Source organism: Oncorhynchus tshawytscha, linkage group LG12 (genome assembly GCF_018296145.1).
Source record: "Oncorhynchus tshawytscha isolate Ot180627B linkage group LG12, Otsh_v2.0, whole genome shotgun sequence".
In the NCBI taxonomy this organism is placed as follows: Eukaryota; Metazoa; Chordata; class Actinopteri; order Salmoniformes; family Salmonidae; genus Oncorhynchus; species Oncorhynchus tshawytscha.
This window is the reverse complement of record NC_056440.1, coordinates 46,018,846-46,040,312: the sequence shown is the minus strand read 5'-3', so window position 1 is coordinate 46,040,312 and position 21,467 is coordinate 46,018,846. Positions and strand designations below refer to the sequence as shown.

The 21,467-nt window shown below is 47.6% G+C and overlaps 1 protein-coding gene and 1 long non-coding RNA gene across 2 annotated transcripts in view; one reads left to right on the top strand and one right to left on the bottom strand.

Moving 5' to 3' along the window:
* adgrv1 (adhesion G protein-coupled receptor V1) overlaps nt 1-21,467 on the bottom strand; it is a 196,204-nt gene that overhangs the window by 39,250 nt on the left and 135,487 nt on the right. The window contains exons 84-85 of the mRNA XM_042330702.1: nt 15,923-16,039; nt 10,432-10,610 (exon numbers count right to left, since the gene is read on the bottom strand). Coding sequence (XP_042186636.1) covers nt 10,432-10,610; nt 15,923-16,039 — 296 coding nt within the window. The remainder of the gene's footprint in view (nt 1-10,431; nt 10,611-15,922; nt 16,040-21,467) is intronic.
* LOC112263404 lies at nt 1,221-20,634 on the top strand. The gene is made up of 3 exons (XR_002955493.2): nt 1,221-1,469; nt 14,313-14,457; nt 20,595-20,634. It is a non-coding gene; the product is annotated as an uncharacterized LOC112263404 (long non-coding RNA).

The following is a 21,467-nucleotide window of genomic DNA, read 5'->3' as shown; positions in this document are numbered from 1 at the left end:
GAGAGAGAAGAGGGGTGTTATTACACAAAACAGCCAAGGAGAGGAGTAAAATTAAGCCCTGGCCATGTTCCTTTATTGCGCTGTATTAGTTAAAGACATTCTTGCCTCAACATCCATAAGCAGGGTCTAGGGCCTGATACCTCTGATCATAAGACTCTCAGCCTTCCCAGTGAAGAACAAGCTACAAAGACATTTCCTTTATGCACAAACATCTACTTCAACCTCCCTCTCACAACTTAACGTATTAAAGTATTTTTCTATTTAAGGCTTTGGGGGGGGGGGGTCTTTTTTTGTTGTTGTCTCCTTTTGAAAACAGCGTCTTATTTATCGAAGGTTTATCGTCGATACTACTGCAGTTTTGCAGTCTTCGGAGCGTGCAAGGAGGAGAGGGCTGCTGTCGTCTACGAGCTCTGCTGTTGGTCAGGGGAGCGAGCATTATCCTGCAGGGATCAAATCCACCACTATCCCTGACCACTTCAAATATTTATTTTTTTAAATTGAACAGTCCTCTTCTAATCTCTGGTGAAATACTGATCCTGGATTCTGTGTCATATTTGATCTTGGTGTAGCTTTGTAATCCATCATTATTGTAAGGGGATGAGCTGAAAGTACTGCGCACTTCGGCGTGTGTGTGTGTGTGTTTAAGGTCACACTCAGTGTTGTTGTGTCCTTGCGGCAGCACATTCCAGCACATGGTTGGGGAGGGCAAAATATTCAGCACCACAGTGGGCCAATTGGCACAGTCAGACATGGCTCCCAACTCAGTCTCACACAACAAACACACTCCCCAGGGAGTGCAGCAAGAGACACTGTGTTCTTTCTGAAGGGGTATCCCTGTTCTGACGGCCCTCACGCCACCCTCCTAGTGGTAAGCCTAGCTATGGTGTCCACGAGGCCCAACTGTTCCTCCATGCCCAGACACAGTCACACCCCCAATGGTCCCTTAATGACCACTGACACCTGTCATGGATTCTCGATATAGAGCCGGGAACAATATTCATTTATAGTACTGCTTTTCTCAGGAGTATGTCGGTCGGTCTGTGTCTGTCCGTCTGCTAGTCGGTCCGTCCGTCAGTCTGCTTTTCTGTCCGTCTCTCTCTCACTCACTCTCACTCTGTTCTATCTCTGCCACCCCCTACTCTCTCTCCCTCCCTCTGCCGCCCCTCCTCTCTTCCCCTTTCTCACTCCCCCTCGTTCCACGTAATCTATTCCGAGGAATTCACTCCCATCATCTGTCCAGTCCCTGTGTTCTAGTCGTGTCGTTTAGAAAGGTAGGGAGCCTGTGTTTGGCTCTGGGAAAAACAACCCAACCACCTTGTTATGGCGAGAGGTTTATCTCAATGAGCATGCCAACGGTGCCATCTCAGAGAACTGCGCTAATATGGCAGTGGAACAACGGACACAAATACAGCCCTACCTTACTTCCACAAGGTAAATCATTGGCGATGGTGAACATAATAGAATGAAAGGTACGTCAAGTAATAGTAATACACTATTTCATGGTGTTCTTCCTGCGGGAGAACGTGTTAACCAGACACATTGCTGTTGTTGGTCACGTGGTGTCTTGTGTGCCCTTGTGGGAGGGAATGTTCATGGAGCTCCTATGTTGCATCCTAATAATCTCTCCTTTGTCTCAAAGTGTGCACTTGTTCACCTCCCTTCATTTGTGGGAAGTAGTAGAACGAGTGCCCAGTTCCTGGGAGAAGGAGAGATTGTTGGGACGCACCCTGTGCAGAAAATGTTCAATGCTAGAAATGAACTTTGAACAAATATGTAGTTAGAGGTGTGCTGATGTTTTGTGTCTTATTGGCAGAGAGGTTTGGGAACTCTTTCTTATTGATCTATTAACTGATGTCACCGGGCAGGCCAAAACCCCAACAAGCAAAAATTTCAGGTCGGTCTTTTCAAACAGCTCCCACACTAAAAGGGCATTATCGTCATTTTCACAAATTCACAGTATTATTCCAACCTCATAGAGTGGAAATATATATATATATATATATATATATAAAACACAGGCAAATCACGTTTTTGACTGCAGCGGCCCTTTAATGTAACTTGCAGCAACTATTACATGCTTGACCTTAACGTTATCATCTAATCATAGTGATACCAATTTTCTGACTGCCTATGCACAACATGCAGAGTGATAACATGTTGTCCACTTGAGTGGCGTAATCATGAGTAAACAGTCTTTCACTGTAATAAAATCAAAGTACTGTGTTAAGAACTTTAATCAAAATCTCCAATATTTTTCCGTTTGCACAGCTGTAACATAAACCATACTTCATTTTTTTTTTTAAACGCTCCCACTGCCTCTCTGGTTGTCAGAATGTGAAACCTGGCAAATAATCTCACCCTTGTCAATGGGCCAGGCACGCCCAGGATAACATTGAAAAAAGGAGAGATGAAGAGGCGGAGGAAAGGAAAGGTTCAGCCAGGGTGAAGAATGGCATGAATGCCACAGACGGCCAGGAAGCAGGACTGGAGCAGAGGAGGAATGAACCAATGAGCCAGGAGAGAGCAAATACGGACAAAGGGCTGAGATACAACACAGCAGAGACGAGAGAGGAGAGATACAACACAGCAGAGACGAGAGAGGAGAGATACAACACAGCAGAGACGAGAGAGGAGAGATACAACACAGCAGAGACGAGAGAGGAGAGATACAACACAGCAGAGAGGAGAGAGGAGAGATACAACACAGCAGAGACGAGAGAATAGAGATACAACACAGCAGAGACGAGAGAATAGAGATACAACACAGCAGAGACGAGAGAATAGAGATACAACACAGCAGAGACGAGAGAGGAGAGATACAACACAGCAGAGACGAGAGAGGAGAGATACAACACAGCAGAGACGAGAGAATAGAGATACAACACAGCAGAGAGGAGAGAGGAGAGATACAACACAGCAGAGACGAGAGAGGAGAGATGCAACACAGCAGAGAGGAGAGATACAACACAGCAGAGAGGAGAGAATAGAGATACAACACAGCAGAGACGAGAGAGGAGAGTATAGAGATACGACACAGCAGAGACGAGAGAGGAGAGATACAACACAGCAGAGACGAGAGAGGAGAGATACAACACAGCAGAGAGGAGAGAGGAGAGATACAACACAGCAGAGAGGAGAGAGGAGAGATACAACACAGCAGAGAGGAGAGATACAACACAGCAGAGAGGAGAGATACAACACAGCAGAGAGGAGAGATACAACACAGCAGAGAGGAGAGATACAACACAGCAGAGAGGAGAGATACAACACAGCAGAGAGGAGAGATACAACACAGCAGAGAGGAGAGAATAGAGATACAACACAGCAGAGACGAGAGAGGAGAGAATAGAGATACGACACAGCAGAGACGAGAGAGGAGAGATACAACACAGCAGAGAGGAGAGAGGAGAGATACAACACAACAGAGAGGAGAGAGGAGAGATACAACACAGCAGAGAGGAGAGATAGAACACAGCAGAGAGGAGAGATACAACACAACAGAGAGGAGAGAATAGAGATACAACACAGCAGAGACGAGAGAGGAGAGAATAGAGATACGACACAGCAGAGAGGAGAGAGGAGAGATACAACACAGCAGAGACAAGAGAGGAGAGATACAACACAGCAGAGAGGAGAGAGGAGAGATACAACACAGCAGAGACAAGAGAGGAGAGATACAACACAGCAGAGAGGAGAGATACGACACAGCAGAGAGGAGAGAGGAGAGATACAACACAGCAGAGACAAGAGAGGAGAGATACAACACAGCAGAGACGAGAGAGGAGAGATACAACACAACAGAGAGGAGAGAGGAGAGATACAACACAGCAGAGACAAGAGAGGAGAGATACAACACAGCAGAGAGGAGAGATACAACACAGCAGAGAGGAGAGAGGAGAGATACAACACAGCAGAGAGGAGAGAGGAGAGATACAACACAGCAGAGACGAGAGAGGAGAGATACAACACAACAGAGAGGAGAGAGAACACAGCAGGGACAAGAGAGGAGAGATACAACACAGCAGAGAGGAGAGAGGAGAGCTACAACACAGCAGAGAGGAGAGAATAGAGATACAACACAGCAGAGATGAGAGAGGAGAGATACAACACAGCAGAGACGAGAGAGGAGAGATACAACACAGCAGAGACGAGAGAGGAGAGATACAACACAGCAGAGACGAGAGAGGAGAGATACAACACAGCAGAGACGAGAGAATAGAGATACAACACAGCAGAGACGAGAGAGGAGAGATACAACACAGCAGAGAAGAGAGAGGAGAGATACAACACAGCAGAGAAGAGAGAGGAGAGATACAACACAGCAGAGAGGAGAGAATAGAGATACAACACAGCAGAGAGGAGAGAGGAGAGATACAACACAGCAGAGACGAGAGAGGAGAGATACAACACAGCAGAGAAGAGAGAGGAGAGATACAACACAGCAGAGACGAGAGAGGAGAGATACAACACAGCAGAGACGAGAGAATAAAGATACAACACAGCAGAGAGGAGAGATACAACACAGCAGAGACGAGAGAGGAGAGATGCAACACAGCAGAGAGGAGAGAATAGAGATACAACACAGCAGAGACAAGAGAGGAGAGATACAACACAGCAGAGAGGAGAGAATAGAGATACAACAGCATCGCACAGAACTACATGCAGGGCTGTAAAGGTAGGCTGCAGGCTACACATGAGACACATGGTCTTTGATTTATTAGGAGCCCCCTCCACCATTAGCCGACGCCAATGTACTCTTACAAAGGCCTAACTGTGTCAAGAATTCTTATCTGCAGAGCGGTGTGAGACTGCAGCACCAGATATTCAATCCGGAGTTATTTTCGAACACCTTCCTCACACGCACACGTACACACAAATGTATGCATAGACACACATACACACAAACGTATGCATAGACACACCTACACGCACCCACCTGGCTCCTTATCAATTCAATGTGGAGTTAATCCCTCAGAAGTAGACCCTTTTCAGTCGAATGCATTCAGTTGACTAGGTATCCCCCTTTCCCTTTCCTTTCCTTCCTACCCTCAAGCATTACTGATGCACACTCCCCCCCCCCTTCACTGCTCTTAGACCCTCCACACTTCACCCCTGCACTGCTCTTACACAATCCACACTTCACCCCTGCACTGCTCTTAGACAATCCACACTTCACCCCCTGAACTGCTCTTAGACCCTCCACACTTCACCCCTGCACAACCCTCCACACTTCACCCCCTGAACTGCTCTTAGACCCTCCACACTTCACCCCTGCACTGCTCTTAGACCCTCCACACTTCACCCCTGGACTGCTCTTAGACAATCCACACTTCACCCCTGCACTGCTCTTAGACAATCCACACTTCACCCCCTGAACTGCTCTTACACAATCCCCTTCACCTCCTGCACTGCTCTTAGACAATCCACACTTCACCCCCTGCACTGCTCTTACACAATCCACACTTCACCCCCTGCACACTGCTCACCCCCTGCACTGCTCTTAGACAATCCACACTTCACCCCTGAACTGCTCTTACACAATCCCACTTCACCCCTGCTCTTACACAATCCACACAGACCTCCACCCCTGCACTGCTCTTACACAATCCACACTTCACCCCCTTACACAATCCACACTTCACCCCTGCACTGCTCTTACACAATCCACACTTCACCCACTGCTCTTAGACAATCCAACTTCACACTGCTCTACACAATCCACACTTCACCCCCTGCACTGCTCTTACACAATCCACCCTGCACTGCTCTTAGACACTCCACACTTCACCCCTGCACTGCTCTTACACAATCCACACTTCACCCCCTGCACTGCTCTTAGACAATCCACACACTTCGCCCCTGAACTGCTCTTACACAATCCACACTTCACCCCTGCACTGCTCTTACAATCCACACTTCACCCCCTGCACTGCTCTTACACAATCCACACTTCACCCCTGCACTGCTCTTACACAATCCACACTTCACCCCTGCACTGCTCTTAGACAATCCACACTTCACCCCCTGAACTGCTCTTAGACAATCCACACTTCACCCCCTGCACTGCTCTTAGACAATCCACACTTCACCCCCTGCACTGCTCTTACACAATCCACACTTCACCTCCTGCACTGCTCTTAGACAATCCACACTTCACCTCCTGCACTGCTCTTACACAATCCACACTTCACCCCCTGCACTGCTCTTAGACAATCCACACTTCACCCCCTGCACTGCTCTTAGACAATCCACACTTCACCCCCTGAACTGCTCTTACACAATCCACACTTCACCCCTGCACTGCTCTTAGACAATCCACACTTTCGCCCCTGAACTGCTCTTAGACAATCCACACCACCCCTGCACTGCTCTTACACAATCCACACTTCACCCCCTGCACTGCTCTTAGACAATCCACACTTCACCCCCTGCTCTTACACAATCCACATTTCACCCCCTGCACTGCTCTTACACAATCCACACTTCACTTCCCCTGCACTGCTCTTACACAATCCACACTTCACCCCTGAACTGCTCTTACACAATCCACACTTCGCCCCACTGCTCTTACACAATCCACACTTCACCCCCTGCACTGCTCTTAGACAATCCACACTTCACCCCCTGCACTGCTCTTAGACAATCCACACTTCACCCCTGCACTGCTCTTACACAATCCACACTTCACCCCCTGCACTGCTCTTACACAATCCACACTTCACCCCCTGCACTGCTCTTACACAATCCACACTTCACCCCCTGCACTGCTCTTACACAATCCACACTTCACGCCCCTGAACTGCTCTTACACAATCCACACTTCACCCCTGCACTGCTCTTAGACCCTCCACACTTCACCCCCTGCACTGCTCTTACAATCCACACTTCCCCTGCACTGCTCTTAGACCCTCCACACTTCACCCCTGCACTGCTCTTACACAATCCACACTTCACCCCTGCACTGCTCTTACACAATCCACACTTCACCCCTGAACTGCTCTTAGACAATCCACACTTCACCCCCTGAACTGCTCTTACACAATCCACACTTCACCCCTGAACTGCTCTTACACAATCCACACTTCACCCCCTGCACTGCTCTTACCCCTGCACCCTCCACACTTCACCCCTGAACTGCTCTTACACAATCCACACTTCACTTCCCCTGCACCCTACACAATCCACACTTCACTGCTCTAACACCCTCCACACTTCACTGCTCCCCTGCACTGCTCTTACACAATCCACACTTCACCCCTGCACTGCTCTTACAACCCTCCACACTTCACACTTCCCCTGCACTGCTCTTACACAATCCACACTTCACCCCTGCACTGCTCTTACACAATCCACACTTCACCCATGAACTGCTTTTACACAATCCACACTTCACCCCCTGCACTGCTCTTAGACCCTCCACACTTCACCCCTGCACTGATCTTCACACACTGCACTGCTCTTAGACCCTCCACACTTCACCCCCTGCACTGCTCTTACACAATCACAATCCACACTTCACCCCCCTGCACTGCTCTTAGACAATCCACACTTCACCCCTGAACTGCTCTAACACCCTCCACACTTCACCCCCTGCACTGCTCTTACACAATCCACACTTCACCCCTGCACTGCTCTTACACAATCCACACTTCACCCATGAACTGCTTTTACACAATCCACACTTCACCCCTGCACTCCTCTTAGACCCTCCACACTTCACCCCCTGCACTGATCTTACACAATCCACACTTCACCCCTGCACTGCTCTTAGACAATCCACACTTCGCCCCCTGAACTGCTCTAACACCCTCCACACTTCACCCCCTGCACTGCTCTTACACAATCCACACTTCACCCCTGCACTGCTCTTACACAATCCACACTTCACCCATTAACTGCTCTTACACAATCCACACTTCACCCCCTGCACTCCTCTTAGACCCTCCACACTTCACCCCCTGCACTGATCTTACACAATCCACACTTCACCCCTGCACTGCTCTTACACAATCCACACTTCACCCCTGCACTGCTCTTACACAATCCACACTTCACCCCTGCACTGCTCTTACACAATCCACACTTCACCCCCAGCACTGCTCTTAGACAATCCACACTTAACCCCTGCACTCCTCTTAGACCCTCCACACTTCACCCCCTGCACTGATCTTACACAATCCACACTTCACCCCCTGCACTGATCTTACACAATCCACACTTCACCCCTGCACTGCTCTTACACAATCCACACTTCACCCCTGCACTGCTCTTACACAACCCACACTTCACCCCCAGCACTGCTCTTACACAATCCACACTTCACCCCCTGTACTGCTCTTACACAATCCACACTTCACCCCCTGCACTGCTCTTACACAATCCACACTTCACCCCCCCTGCACTGCTCTTAGACAATCCACACTTCACCCCCTGCACTGCTCTTCTCTTAGACAATCCACACTTCACCCCTGCACTGCTCTTAGACAATCCACACTTCACCCCCTGCACTGCTCTTAGACAAGCCACACTTCACCCTCTGCACTGCTCTTAGACAATCCACACTTCACCCCTGCACTGCTCTTAGACCCTCCACACTTCACCCCTGCACTGCTCTATACACAATCCACACTTCACCCCCTGCACTGCTCTTCCACAATCCACATTTCACCCCCTGCACTGCTCTTACACAATACACATTTCAACCCCTGCACTGCTCTTACACAATCCACACTTCACCATCTGGTCAAAGCACTTATTCTCTTCCTCCCTCTATTTAACTCTCTGAATATTCCATCAATATAATGTATGTTATATAATAATACACACAAAGTTCTATATTATTATTACATTTATATTATTTCCCCTTTTTAACATCTTGCATTCCAATGCTTCCAAAAAAGCTCTCCTTCTCTCTCATTCCTTCCTCCTCATCCTCTGTTGACTCAGGGTCAATGTTCTACCCCTCCTTGCCAAACAGAGGGTAACACCCACCACCACCACCCCCGCCACTCAACCCCACCATCGGACCACAGCCCAGCAGACCAATAGAAGACAAGGAGGGCAGTGAGAGAGGGCAGACTCAGACCTACCCACAATCCCACAATGCCCGCCTGCCTCTCGAGTGACAGACAGACAGACAAACAGACAGACCCAGACTGTTTGCTGTGGGATTACCATTCAAGCCTCTGGTCAGTCAAGAGGCATTCTAATGCCACCACTCCAGCTTGAGACAACAGAGCTTTGGCCAATAATTAGCTCTGTCGCATGAAAGAAGGCCCCCCCCCCGGAGAGCAAACATCTATCCAACAAAGCGAGTAGTCATGTGGCTGTGTTGCCTGGCTTAACGTGAGAGGAGAGAAGGTCTTGAAATGTCAAGTCTCACATATCTGTTATGAGAGCTCACGCATTCACCGAGATGACGTTTGAATTGAACACAGGAAATATGCTTGGTCTTGGCGCATTGAGACACTCCCATTCGACCTATTTATTGTGCGATGGGAGCTGATAAGACTGGAGCGTAAACACTGTGTAAACATAATACATCACGTATGTGTGTGAGAGAGGGAAACAACCCTCTACTGACGCCGGACAGAGAGGAACCCAGCTAGCTGAGGTCCTGTGTTGACCGTGTTGATGGGTGACTCTTCAGTCCCTGATGGGGATAGGGGCCACCGCCCAGAAGCCTAAATAGACCTCTGTCTACCTCACTCACAAAATAAAACACTAAAGAGACACACCTACCCATGACCACAGGCTAATTTTAAATCGCAAGAAACTTCACTTCATGCTAAGACACGCACACGTAAGTCTGTGTAATGACCTGTGTGTGCAGTTTGAGAGGATGACCTCACCAGCACAGCTCCTGGAGGTGTATAAATAGCTCTGTGTGGGTTATTTAAAGGCTTACCTCTCCACCTCGGAAACTAGCGGAGGGACAGCCTCCCTCCACCTCCAATGTAAAGAGAGAATCGTTCATTTTATGATCCATTCAGTAGATCCACCTCTGAACCTGCTGACGACACTAGCTTGTTCTGACCATAGACCTGGGTGTTGACCATAGCCTTAAAAGTAAGTTGGACACACCTGGACTGGACCGTGGACCATGTCCACAAAGTACAGCGTCTGCAACTCATGTAGTCACAACTGGGCACGCATTGGTGTCTAAAAGATGTGCTAGTCACACATCCCTCATCCGACTATGAATAAGTGGGTGTGCTTGTGTGTGTGTGTGTGTGTTTGTTTGTGTTATCTACTTTACATCAGGCACTGGGTTAAGCTCTTTGTACGAATGCGTAAGCATATTTGTGTTTGTGTTGTACAAAGTAAGTCTGTGAGTATTTCCCTACTCACTCTCACCAAGTGTGTTTGCTCTGGTCTGTGTGTGTACTCCTTTGTGCTCCTGTACTTGATGTGTGTGTTTCCTTCACTCACACATCCCCGTGCACCAGGCCGTAAACACTGTGTATGGTCCAGCCGAAGCCCCCCAGCAGCACGATGACCAGGATGATAATGACCAGAGCAGGAAGTCCCCAGCCCAGCAGTAAGTAGACCAGGTAACGCCGCTCCGTGTGCTCGTCGTTCATCACCAACACCTGCCAAAAGTTCACTGCCTGGGAGAGTGGAGGGAAGGGGAGGTGGATGGGAAGGGAAGGGAAAAGAAGAGGGGAAGGGAAGGGAAGGGAGGGAAGAAAGGGAGGAGTGGGAAAGAGGAGAGGGGGTGCAGGGGGAGGGGAGATGGAGAGGGTGATGAGAGGAAGAGGAGTAGGGGGGGGAGTGGAGTGGGGAGGAGGAGAGGGGATTCGAGGAGGATAGAGAGCAAAGAGCAAAAGGGGGTTAGTGAGGGGTTATCAGCCAGTAGGGAGGAAGAAACTCCAGCCGAAGAGCCAAAGGATTGTTCAGGAACCACATGGCTCACTACTGTTTGCTTTGTAATCTAGCGGAGTAGCAGACTTGGATTATCTCCCTCGGTATTAGATGCTGTACACCTTGTCCTAGAGAGGCTGACACTAAATACACTCCATAACTCTAGATTGTGATAATACCCGTAAAAGACCTATCCACAGCCAGGTCCTCATCTTTTTCTGTACAAGAAAGGATCACATAATAATAGGAGAACAGAACATTGCACATTTGATTCCATTACATTCAGGAGCTGAAAAGTTATCGGTGAATGGGTGGGTGCGGGGTCAAATGCCAGTCACACAAAACCCATGTCACCTTCCATGATCAGTCTCCTCCTCTGAGTGTTGCATCATCAGCAGCGGAGAGAGAGTAAGGGAGAAAGAGCACGAGAGAGCGGGAGAGAGAGAGAAACGGTTGTGTAATGCATCATATTGGACTGCTAATGGAGTGACACTTTGATTGGAGCTCCATGTACTTCCTCAACTGGGCTGACCAACCAGTGCTCCCGCACAGTGGCTACCCGGGCTATCTGCATTGTGTCCCGCCACCCACCCACCAACCCCTCTTTTACGCTACTGTTACTCTCTGTTCATCATATATGCTTAGTCACTTTAACCATATCTACATGTACATACTACCTCAATCAGCCTGACTAACCGGTGCCTGTATGTAGCCTTGCTCCTTTTATAGCCTCGCTACTGTATATAGCCTGTCTTTTTACTGTTGTTTTATTTCTTTACCTACCTATTGTTCACCTAATACCTTTTTTGCACTATTGGTTAGATTCTGTAAGTAAGCATTTCACTGTAAGGTCTACACCTGTTGTTTTCGGCGCACGTGACAAATAAATTTTGATTTGATTTGATCAGTGATAGCTGGGGGTGTGAATAAACAAATTAGGAGTCGGGTTTGTGTTGTTTCCTTCAGCACGACCACTGGCTCCGGATAGGCCGGAGAGGCTTTGGCAAGTATTGGCTTGCCGTTACATAATGTTGTGGAGCCCTATGGTAAGACAGTCCTAGCCGGGCCTCTGTATCCAAGATGCTCACCGCAAGGGCTCGTAGACTGGCTGACTCAATTAGGCACTGTTATGTTTTGGCTCTGGGCCAGCCTGTATTCCCCCATTGCACCGCTCAACTGGGCCATTGCAGTCCAAAATGTAATTTTCCTGTGTTTTATATACATTTCCACACTATGAGATTGGAGTAGTATTGTGACATTTAAAAAATGATGATAATCCCCTTTTAGTGTAAGCTGTTTGAAAAGACCGCCTGAAATTTCAGCTTGTTTTTGGTAGGATGACGTTTTGGCCTGCCTGGTGACATCAGGTGGTAAATTAGTTAATAGACCAATAAGAAAGAGAGTTCCAAACCTCTCTGCAAATAAGAGTTTGTTTTCAGTTTTCCCCCACCCTACTCCCAGAATGTCCTAGCAAAATTCTTGCTTGAGAAATTGCTTTTGCTAAGAAGCTATTTTTGTTTCTTGTAGACCATTTTAAGTAAGGTACTTAGTTGTTACCCAGAGATGATTTGGTATTGAGATTTTAAAAATGGCTGCATTGAACCTTTAATGCTGATTTAGTGCAATATGGATGGTCTGTGAAAGCCTCCTGGCTGGCGTCCGCGCATACGCCACTTAGCAAAAAGCTGATACCTGACGACTCAAGGAGAGGGAGGGTAGTGGGTGGATACCCCATCCGATCAATATTATGGAGTATCGGGAAGAGAGTAGGGACGTCGATGAAGCCAGGGGTGTCAGCGATATTCTCATGAGCTACTACCGCAGAAAGAGAGAAGTGAAACCAAAGAAGACGCATCAGACATCACATCTTGGTGGTTTTAAAGGGGAAGAGATTAAAAAAAAAGACATGACAGAGAGAGAGAGAGAGAGATGGAGAGACAGACGGAGAGAGAGAGAGAGAGAGATGGAGAGACAGACGGAGAGAGAGAGATGGAGAGAGACGGAGAGAGAGAGAGATGGAGAGACAGAGAGAGAGAGATGAGAGACAGAGAGAGAGAGAGAGAGAGATGGAGAGACAGACGGAGAGAGAGAGAGAGATGGAGAGACAGATGGAGAGAGAGAGAGAGATGGAGAGACAGATGGAGAGAGAGAGAGATGGAGAGACAGACGGAAAGAGAGAAAGATGGAGAGAGAGATGGAGAGACAGACGAAGAGAGAGAAAGATGGAGAGACAGACGAAGAGAGAGAAAGATGGAGAGAGAGATGGAGAGAGAGAGAGAGAGATGGAGAGACAGATGGAGAGAGAGAGATGGAGAGACAGACGGAGAGAGAGAGAGAGATGGAGAGACAGATGGAGAGAGAGAGAGAGAGATGGAGAGACAGATGGAGAGAGAGAGAGATGGAGAGAGAGATGGAGAGACAGACGAAGAGAGAGAAAGATGGAGAGACAGATGGAAAGAGAGAAAGATGGAGAGAGAGATGGAGAGACAGACAGAGAGAGAGAAAGATGCTACTTTGTCAATTTGACTGACTCCAGGTCAGAGAGTTGAAAGAGGAAAAAAGGTAACGGCACCATCACACACCAACGCAGTGTCTTCCTACGGCTGTGTGAACACTTTCCAGTGTGTATTGCAGTTGACATTTTCCACCACCAAATCAGTTCAACTAATACCGTGTGTTTCCATCACGCCAGGCTGCCAGTGTTCTGCCAACATTTAGCTGCGAGCCAGTGCAAACTGCACTGTTTCCTATTGACTTACTAAGAAATCTCAGAGTCAAACTTTATTCATTGAAACATCTCCCAGGTCATCTTGAAAGTATTTCAATCAGGCTTGAGAAACATAGATAATGCAGTTACACGGCTACTACTGTATGTCCCTGTCAGACTGCAAAGCTGTACTCCATTAGCAAATGTTTTTTTATTTTTTTATTTTTTAGAATTTTACCCCTTTTTCTCCCCAATTTCGTGGTATCCAATTGTTTAGTAGCTACTATCTTGTCTCATCGCTACAACTCCCGTACGGGCTCAGGAGAGACGAAGGTTGAAAGTCATGCGTTCTCCGATACACAACCCAACCAAGCCGCACTGCTTCTTAACACAGCGCCATCCGACCCGGAAGCCAGCCGCACCAATGTGTCGGAGGAAACACCATGCAACTGGCAACCTTGGTTAGTGCGCCACAGGAGTTGCTGGTGCGCGATGAGACAGGGATTTCCCTACCGGCCAAACTTTCACTAACCCGGGAGACGCTAGGCCAATTGTGCGTCGCCCCACAGACCTCCCGGTCTTGGCCGGTTACGACAGAGCCTGGGCGCGAACCCAGAGTCTCTGGCGGCACAGCTGGCGCTGCAGTACAGCGCCCTTAACCACTGCGCCACCCGGGAGGCCCATTAGCTAATTTAATGCACTAATCTTTTATTTATATTTATATTATTTTATATATTTTCAGAAAAATGACTTTCAGGTGCCAAGACAGATCACATCCAGTACATAAACAACTAGAGCTTTCCTCCGCGTCACAAAGAACAGAAGTGGAGCGCAGCTGGTGAAGATAACAGCCTGTTATTGCAAGAAGCGGGTGCAGTTCATTTGGGGTAAGACTCCGAGGTACGGTGTATCAGCTTGTGTTGACCATATGTAATTAACTAGGCCATGCTCACAGCATTCCTGTCCCTCCAAATAGGTCACAGGTCATCTATACACCATCTCTGGGATTCATTTCAAGTTTAAATATCAAATATGAACCATTTGAAGCCTACGTGTGATCGTTTTTAGAGCTGAGTGTGTGTGTGTGTGTTTTGAAGCAGTTATGTGAGAATGGAAGAGGGTCAGAAGGAGGTGTGTTTATGTGGGGGTTGGGGGGGGTAAGAGAACTTGGAACCCCAATCTTATCACACAAGTACTAGCACAAATACACGACGTACACGCTAACCTGGAATTTTGCCACACATTACATAAAAACGCACGTGTCAGGTAAAGTACAAAGGAAAGAATGAACATCTATTTCTGTCAAGTGACAGAGTCACAAAAGTCCTATTTGACATGGTAGAACTGTAATTGTATTCATGAAATCAAACTATCTATGGAAAGATACAAACCAATTTCCCTTTCAAAGCCTCAAATCCGATCCGTTGACTTATCATTTCAAGAAGTGCCCTGCAATTAAATTCAGGAAGAGTTGACAAATAACAAATGGCAGCGCAAAGGATATGAGCATCCGAGGTGCAGTATATCAATTCTAGCGTCCACAATTGGTCTTTGATGACAGAAATGCCGCCACTCAACGCCGACTATCGTACGAGAGAGAGAGAGAGAGAGAGAGAGAGAGAGAGAGAGAGAGAGACAGAGAGAGGGGGAGCACCCTGACTGAATGACCCTCATTGTCCACACAAGCGGAAATGGGCATACATGGGCCTTGCGTGCCAACGTGTGTGCCAAGGCAGCATAGGACTATCAGAACAGCTTTCAACAGGTTGGCGCAGGTGTACAGATGGCCCGGAGAACAGTATGCCAGTCTTTCAGGGCCTGCTCTGTGCCATTGTTCAGGTCTACACTTCTTTAGACAACCCACCCGTGTCAACGGGTTGCATCTGACCTTAAACGAGGCTGATCATTCAATAAAAAGTCTAAAGTGGATTTTGAAAATACATACACGACGTCAGTGGCGAACCTTGACTATAGGACTCAGGCCCTTCAGTGGAATAAAAAAAAGAATCTAATATGTAGTATCAAACCAAAAGAAATCAAGAAAATAACGGAAACATAGCATCACTTAATGCGCTTTTGTATTCATATGACTATGACTGGACTCACAGAGGGAGCATATTTGGGAATGTAATGAGACGACTCACCAAACCAACACTGTCCTGGTTAGTTTAGGGTTAGAGCAGTATGTATGAAATGTTTTAGAATAGGAGTGCTGATTTAGGTTCAGCTTTGCCTTTTATATCGATCAGAATGAACACGACTCAATGTACAGGTGGGATCTGATCCTAGATCAGCACACTGACTCCAAGAAGCTTGATACATACAGGCCCAGGTGTCAGCAGCAGGCCTTACCTGGATGAGCATCCAGCTGAACTGGCTGAGGTGGAAGTAGTGGGAGAAGAGGCCCAGGACAGCACAGCTGTCCTCGGAGAAGACACGACCACGGAACGCCGACACCAGGAAACAGATCTACAACACAGAGAGAGAGACACAGAGCGATATGGAGGGATACAGAGAGAGAGAGAGACAGAGAGAGAGAGAGAGAGAGAGAGAGAGAGACAAAGGGGCGATATGGAGGGATAAAGAGAGAGAGAGAGAGAGAGAGAGAGAGAGAGAGAGAGAGAGATATGGAGGGATACAGAGAGAGAGAGACACAGAGAGAGAGAGAGAGAGCGGTATGGAGGGACACAGAGAGAGAGAGAGACAGTGATATGGAGGGAGACAGAGAAAGAGAGAGAGACACAGAGAGGGGAGTCAGCTGAAAAGCCCACAGAAATACACTGCACACAAACAAACACGCAGAAAAACGAATAAGGCATAACATTTGCCTGTATACTATGCTCTTCACTACACAACATCCAGCCTCCTCAATCTCACACACACTAATACAGTTCATGCAAAATAACACTGGCACAAAAACACTTACACTTTCCCTCTGCGGTCTGAGCTCAGCCGGCTAGTATTAGGAACAGTTTGAAATTTACTGGGGTGGGTGGGGTGGTCCAAAATAGGGGAGGGGTGTGTAACTTTTTGGGGGGTTTGGGGAGGGTTGTGTGTTTTTTTAATGTAGCAAACTTTTTTCCCCCTGGTTTACATTCTTCATTTCATAGGTTTTGCTATTTCATTTCTTCCATCCTAGCCGCATGTCCTCATTTGCTTGCATGCGCCAACCCTATATCAGGGTGTTTTGGTACTTCCCTTATGCACTACACTTTTCCGTGCACCAACTAAACCACAGGTAAATATAGTCTACCAGTCAAACTGTCTATCCTGCCCTCTAGCCACCATTCATAGTGGTGGGTGGATCGTATGTCAGGATCTGCAATAAGCTAAGTAGCAATCATACCACACATAAAATCATTTGAAGCTGCATCAAGGTGCATCAAAAAAACTGTGACGCCAGACACCACAGCTCAAAAAGCTCCCCTATTGATCTTGTTTTTTTGACCTTTATTTAACCAGGCAAGTCAGTTAAGAACAAATTCTTATTTTCAATGACGGCCTCGGAACAGTGGGTTAACTGCCTTGTTCAGGGGCAGAGCGACAGATTTTGTACCTCGTCAGCTCAGGGGTTTGAACTTGCAACCTTCCGTTTACTAGTCCAATGCTCTAACCACTAGGCTACCCTGCCGCCCCATTGTTTAGGGACAATGGATGTATCCGACCCAGACAAGCCTACAACACCACAATGCAATGAACAATTGCATTAATGTTTTCAAGAGAGCCAAAAAAAAATTACACTCTCGGCTGTTAAACCGAAGTGAAAGTGTCCATTTGAATAACAGCGCAAAAGCCCTGCCATTTGAATATTTCATGCCGTTTGGATAAACTCTCGTCGGTTGATAAGGTGTAGAAAGGCATAGTAGCATGGTTTTAAAAATGTATTTTAATTTCTGATGCTAAGATCTGTTGCGGATCACATCATTATCCCACGTCGTCCTATAACAACATGGCCACATATGCTCCCAGCAGGTCCAGTGATTCAGGGTAGCTTAATGCGCACTCTGCTTCCTCTTCTAGCGGCTATACCTCGCCCACTCATACCTAATGCTTCAACATAGCATAAATATAGCCTATACTGCAAACCATGATGTTGAAGCGCCCGAAGTTGGTATGCTTTGCCTATTGGTTGTATCGTGCATTGGCACAGAAACCTGTTGATATAAAGATGGCATCATTGTTGTCTGCAACCAGCTCTGATCGTAGTGTAATGAAACATGTAGGGAGAGTAAGGTCGTCAGTGGTGGTCGGCGAACCCTCAACCTTCTGGCCCGTAGCCCTGCGTGGCATCGACTGTGCCAAAAAAGCATGCTACAGTGGCAAAGTCGATATCCACGTTTATCGACACAGAGTCGCGACAATTATTTGTGTTTGTGGTCCTAAACATTATTTTGAGTTCCTTCCATGAGGGGAGGGAGGGAGGGTGTGCAACATTTTTTTTACAGTACAAGGGGAAGGGAAAGGGGGTCCATTTTTGTTTATGACACCCCGAGTTGGACCAGTCCTATCCCTCCCCCCTCCTGCAGACCTGTTACATCACAATGCGCAAAGGCAGGCAGGACCAAAATAAATAACAACAAGTGACAAATACTTCCTGGGTACCCGTCCAGGACCCTGTGTGTGTGTCCTACCGAAGGGCACTGCAGTGCACACTGTGTGTGTGTGTGTGTGTGTGTGTGTGTGTGTGTGTGTGTGTGTGCATGCGTGTATATAACCTGACTGTACAAAACATTAAGGACACTTTCCTAATATTGAGTTGCACCCGCCCATTTTGCCCTCAGAACAGCCTCAATTTGTTGGGGCATGGACCCTACAAGGTGTTGAAAGCATTCCACAGGGATGCTGGCCTATGTTGACTCCAATGCTTCCCACAGTTGTGTCAAGTTGGCTGGATGTCCTTTGGGTGGTGGACCATTCTTGATACACACGGGAAACTGTTGAGCGTGACAAACCCAGCAGCGTTGCAGTTCTTTACACAAACCAGTGCACCTGGCACCTACTACCATAACCGGTTCAAAGGCACTTAAATCTTGTGTCTTGCCCATATACCCTCTGCATGGCACACATTACATGTCTGAATTTCCTCAAGGCTTAAACATCCTTCTTTAGCCTGTCTCCTCCCCTTCATCTACACTGATTGAAGAGGATTTAATAAGTGACGTCAATAAGGGATCATAACTTTCACCTGGATTCACCTGGTCAGTCTATGTCATGGAAAGAGTGTCCTTAATGTTTTGAAAACTCAGTGCATATCTGTCGGTGTGTGTGTGTGTGTGTGTGGTATGTGAGTGCGTGCGTGTATATGGGAGGGACCTAATTTAATTAGCGATTGGGGGGGGAATTCAGAAAAGCCATGACGACAGCTGAAAATACTGCAGCTCTCTAACGGCAGAGCTTAATTAACCGATGGGACAGAGCCTTGTGCCACTGCCAAGCACAGCACCATCTCTGCTTATGTAACCGTGGCTGCCACCTGGCCCGGTGCCAGTGCTGAAGGCCAGGGAAGGAGGGACGGAAGGAGCGAGGGAGGGTGAGGAGGGACGGAAGGATCGAGGGAGGGTGAGGAGGGACGGAAGGATCGAGGGAGGGTGAGGAGGGACGGAAGGAGCGAGGGAGGGTGAGGAGGGACGGAAGGATCGAGGGAGGGTGAGGAGGGACGGAAGGATCGAGGGAGGGTGAGGAGGGACGGAAGGAGCGAGGGAGGGTGAGGAGGGAGAGAGAAGGAGGACATCGAGTCTCCTAACTCTGCCTTTACACAGATGAAGCCAAGAAAGGGAATGAGCAAGAGACAGAGAGAGAAGAAGATGGAAAAAGAGCAGGGAGAGACAGCGCCTGCACACCTGCCAGACTGCCAGGAGTGACGGATAGGAAGGCTACAGTACATCCAGATGGCAGGCTGCACCAAGCACACCTGCAGAATGATGCTTCTTCATCTGTCTTACAACTCTCTAGGTGCCCCCATCCTCGTCATCACAACATCATTCTGCAGCTAACTCAACAATGTACCCTATGCTGGTATAAACACACAGTATTTGTATATTGTATGACATTTGAATAGGACATTAGATCAAGATGTCTGTGTATAAGTTGTTGGAAAAGTAGTTAAAGTAACTGATTTGTGTCAAGCGTCATTGTCTGATGCTAAGAATGTGCTCACCCAGTGCTATAATTTGACACTTCTGAAGGTTCATACACATATAATGGCGTGTTTTGGGCTCCTAACCAACTGTGCTATTTTGTGTGCTTTTTCGCGTTGTTTGTAACTTATTTTGTACATAATGTTTCCGCCATCGTCTCTTATGACCGAAAAGAGCAAAAACTAAAGCAGGATGTGCCAGTGACTCGCTCAATACGGAAGTGGTTAGGTGACGCTGATCCTAAGCTACAGGATTGTTTTGCTAGCACAGACTGGAATATGTCACGGGATTCATACGAGGAGTATGCTACATCAGTCACCGGCTTCATCAATAAGTGCATCGATGATGTCGTCCCCACTGCTAATCCAATCGCCCCCCAAACTATGCCTTGACCCTCCCCCCATCTTTACGCTGCTGCTTCTCGCTGTTCATTATCTAGGCATAGTCCCTTTACCTCTACCTCCATGTCCATATTACCTCAATTACCTCGACTAACCTGTACCCCCGCACATTGACTCGGTACCGGTACGCCCTGTATATAGCCTCGTTATTGTCATTGTTATTTTTTAACTCTTTTATATTGGTTAGGTGTGTTGGTGGTTGAAGATATCCCTCTAGTGGTGTGGGGGCTGTGCTTTGGCAAAGTGGGTCGGGTTATATCCTTCCTGTTTGGCCCTGTCTGGGGGTGTCCTCGGATGGGGCCACAGTGTCTCCTGACCCCTCCTGTCTCAGCCTCCAGTATTTATGCTGCAGTAGTTAATGTGTCGGGGGGCTAGGGTCAGTTTGTTATATCTGGAGTACCTCTCCTGTCCTATTCGGTGTCCTGTGTGAATCTAAGTGTGCGTTCTCTAATTCTCTCTTTCTCTCTCTCTCTCTCTCTCTCGGAGGACCTGAGCCCTAGGACCATGCCCCAGAACTACCTGACATGATGACTCCTTGCTGTCCCCAGTCCACCTGGCCGTGCTGCTGCTCCAGACCTGAGCCCTAGGACCATGCCCCAGGACTACCTGACATGATGACTCCTTGCTGTCCCCAGTCCACCTGACCGTGCTGCTGTTCCAGTTTCAACTGTTCTGCCTTATTATTATACGACCATGCTGGTCATTTATGAACATTTGAACATCTTGGCCATGTTCTGTTATAATCTCCACCCGGCACAGCCAGAAGAGGACTGGCCACCCCACATAGCCTGGTTCCTCTCTAGGTTTCTTCCTAGGTTTTGGCCTTTCTAGGGAGATTTTCCTAGCCACCGTGCTTCTACACCTGCATTGCTTGCTGTTTGGGGTTTTAGGCTGGGTTTCTGTACAGCACTTTGAGATATCAGCTGATGTACGAAGGGCTATATAAATAAATTTGATTTGATTTGATTTAGGGGCTTGTAAAGTAAGCATTTCACTGTAAGGTCTACACCTGTTGTATTTGATGTATGTAACAAATTCAATTTGATTTCTATGACAGTACACTCAACAGTGGCATGTTAGCTTTAATGAATCTAGTTGATGTGGCTACTAAAACAGCTGTAACGTTTGATCGGTAGAAGATAATCCTGTTCTGATGTCAGATGTAAATAGCAGAGACCACGATGCCATACGGCGTACGTTTTTTTTCTAAAGTCCTGGGACAGTGGTGAAAGTAGCTGATTTGGGTCAAAGGTTACATTGTTTACAGCCAAATAGAATGTTTGAAGTCACAGCTTCAGAATGAAGGTTTTTAACAACGGGAGGTTTAGAATGTTGAAGAAATCCCATTAAAGTGGATGA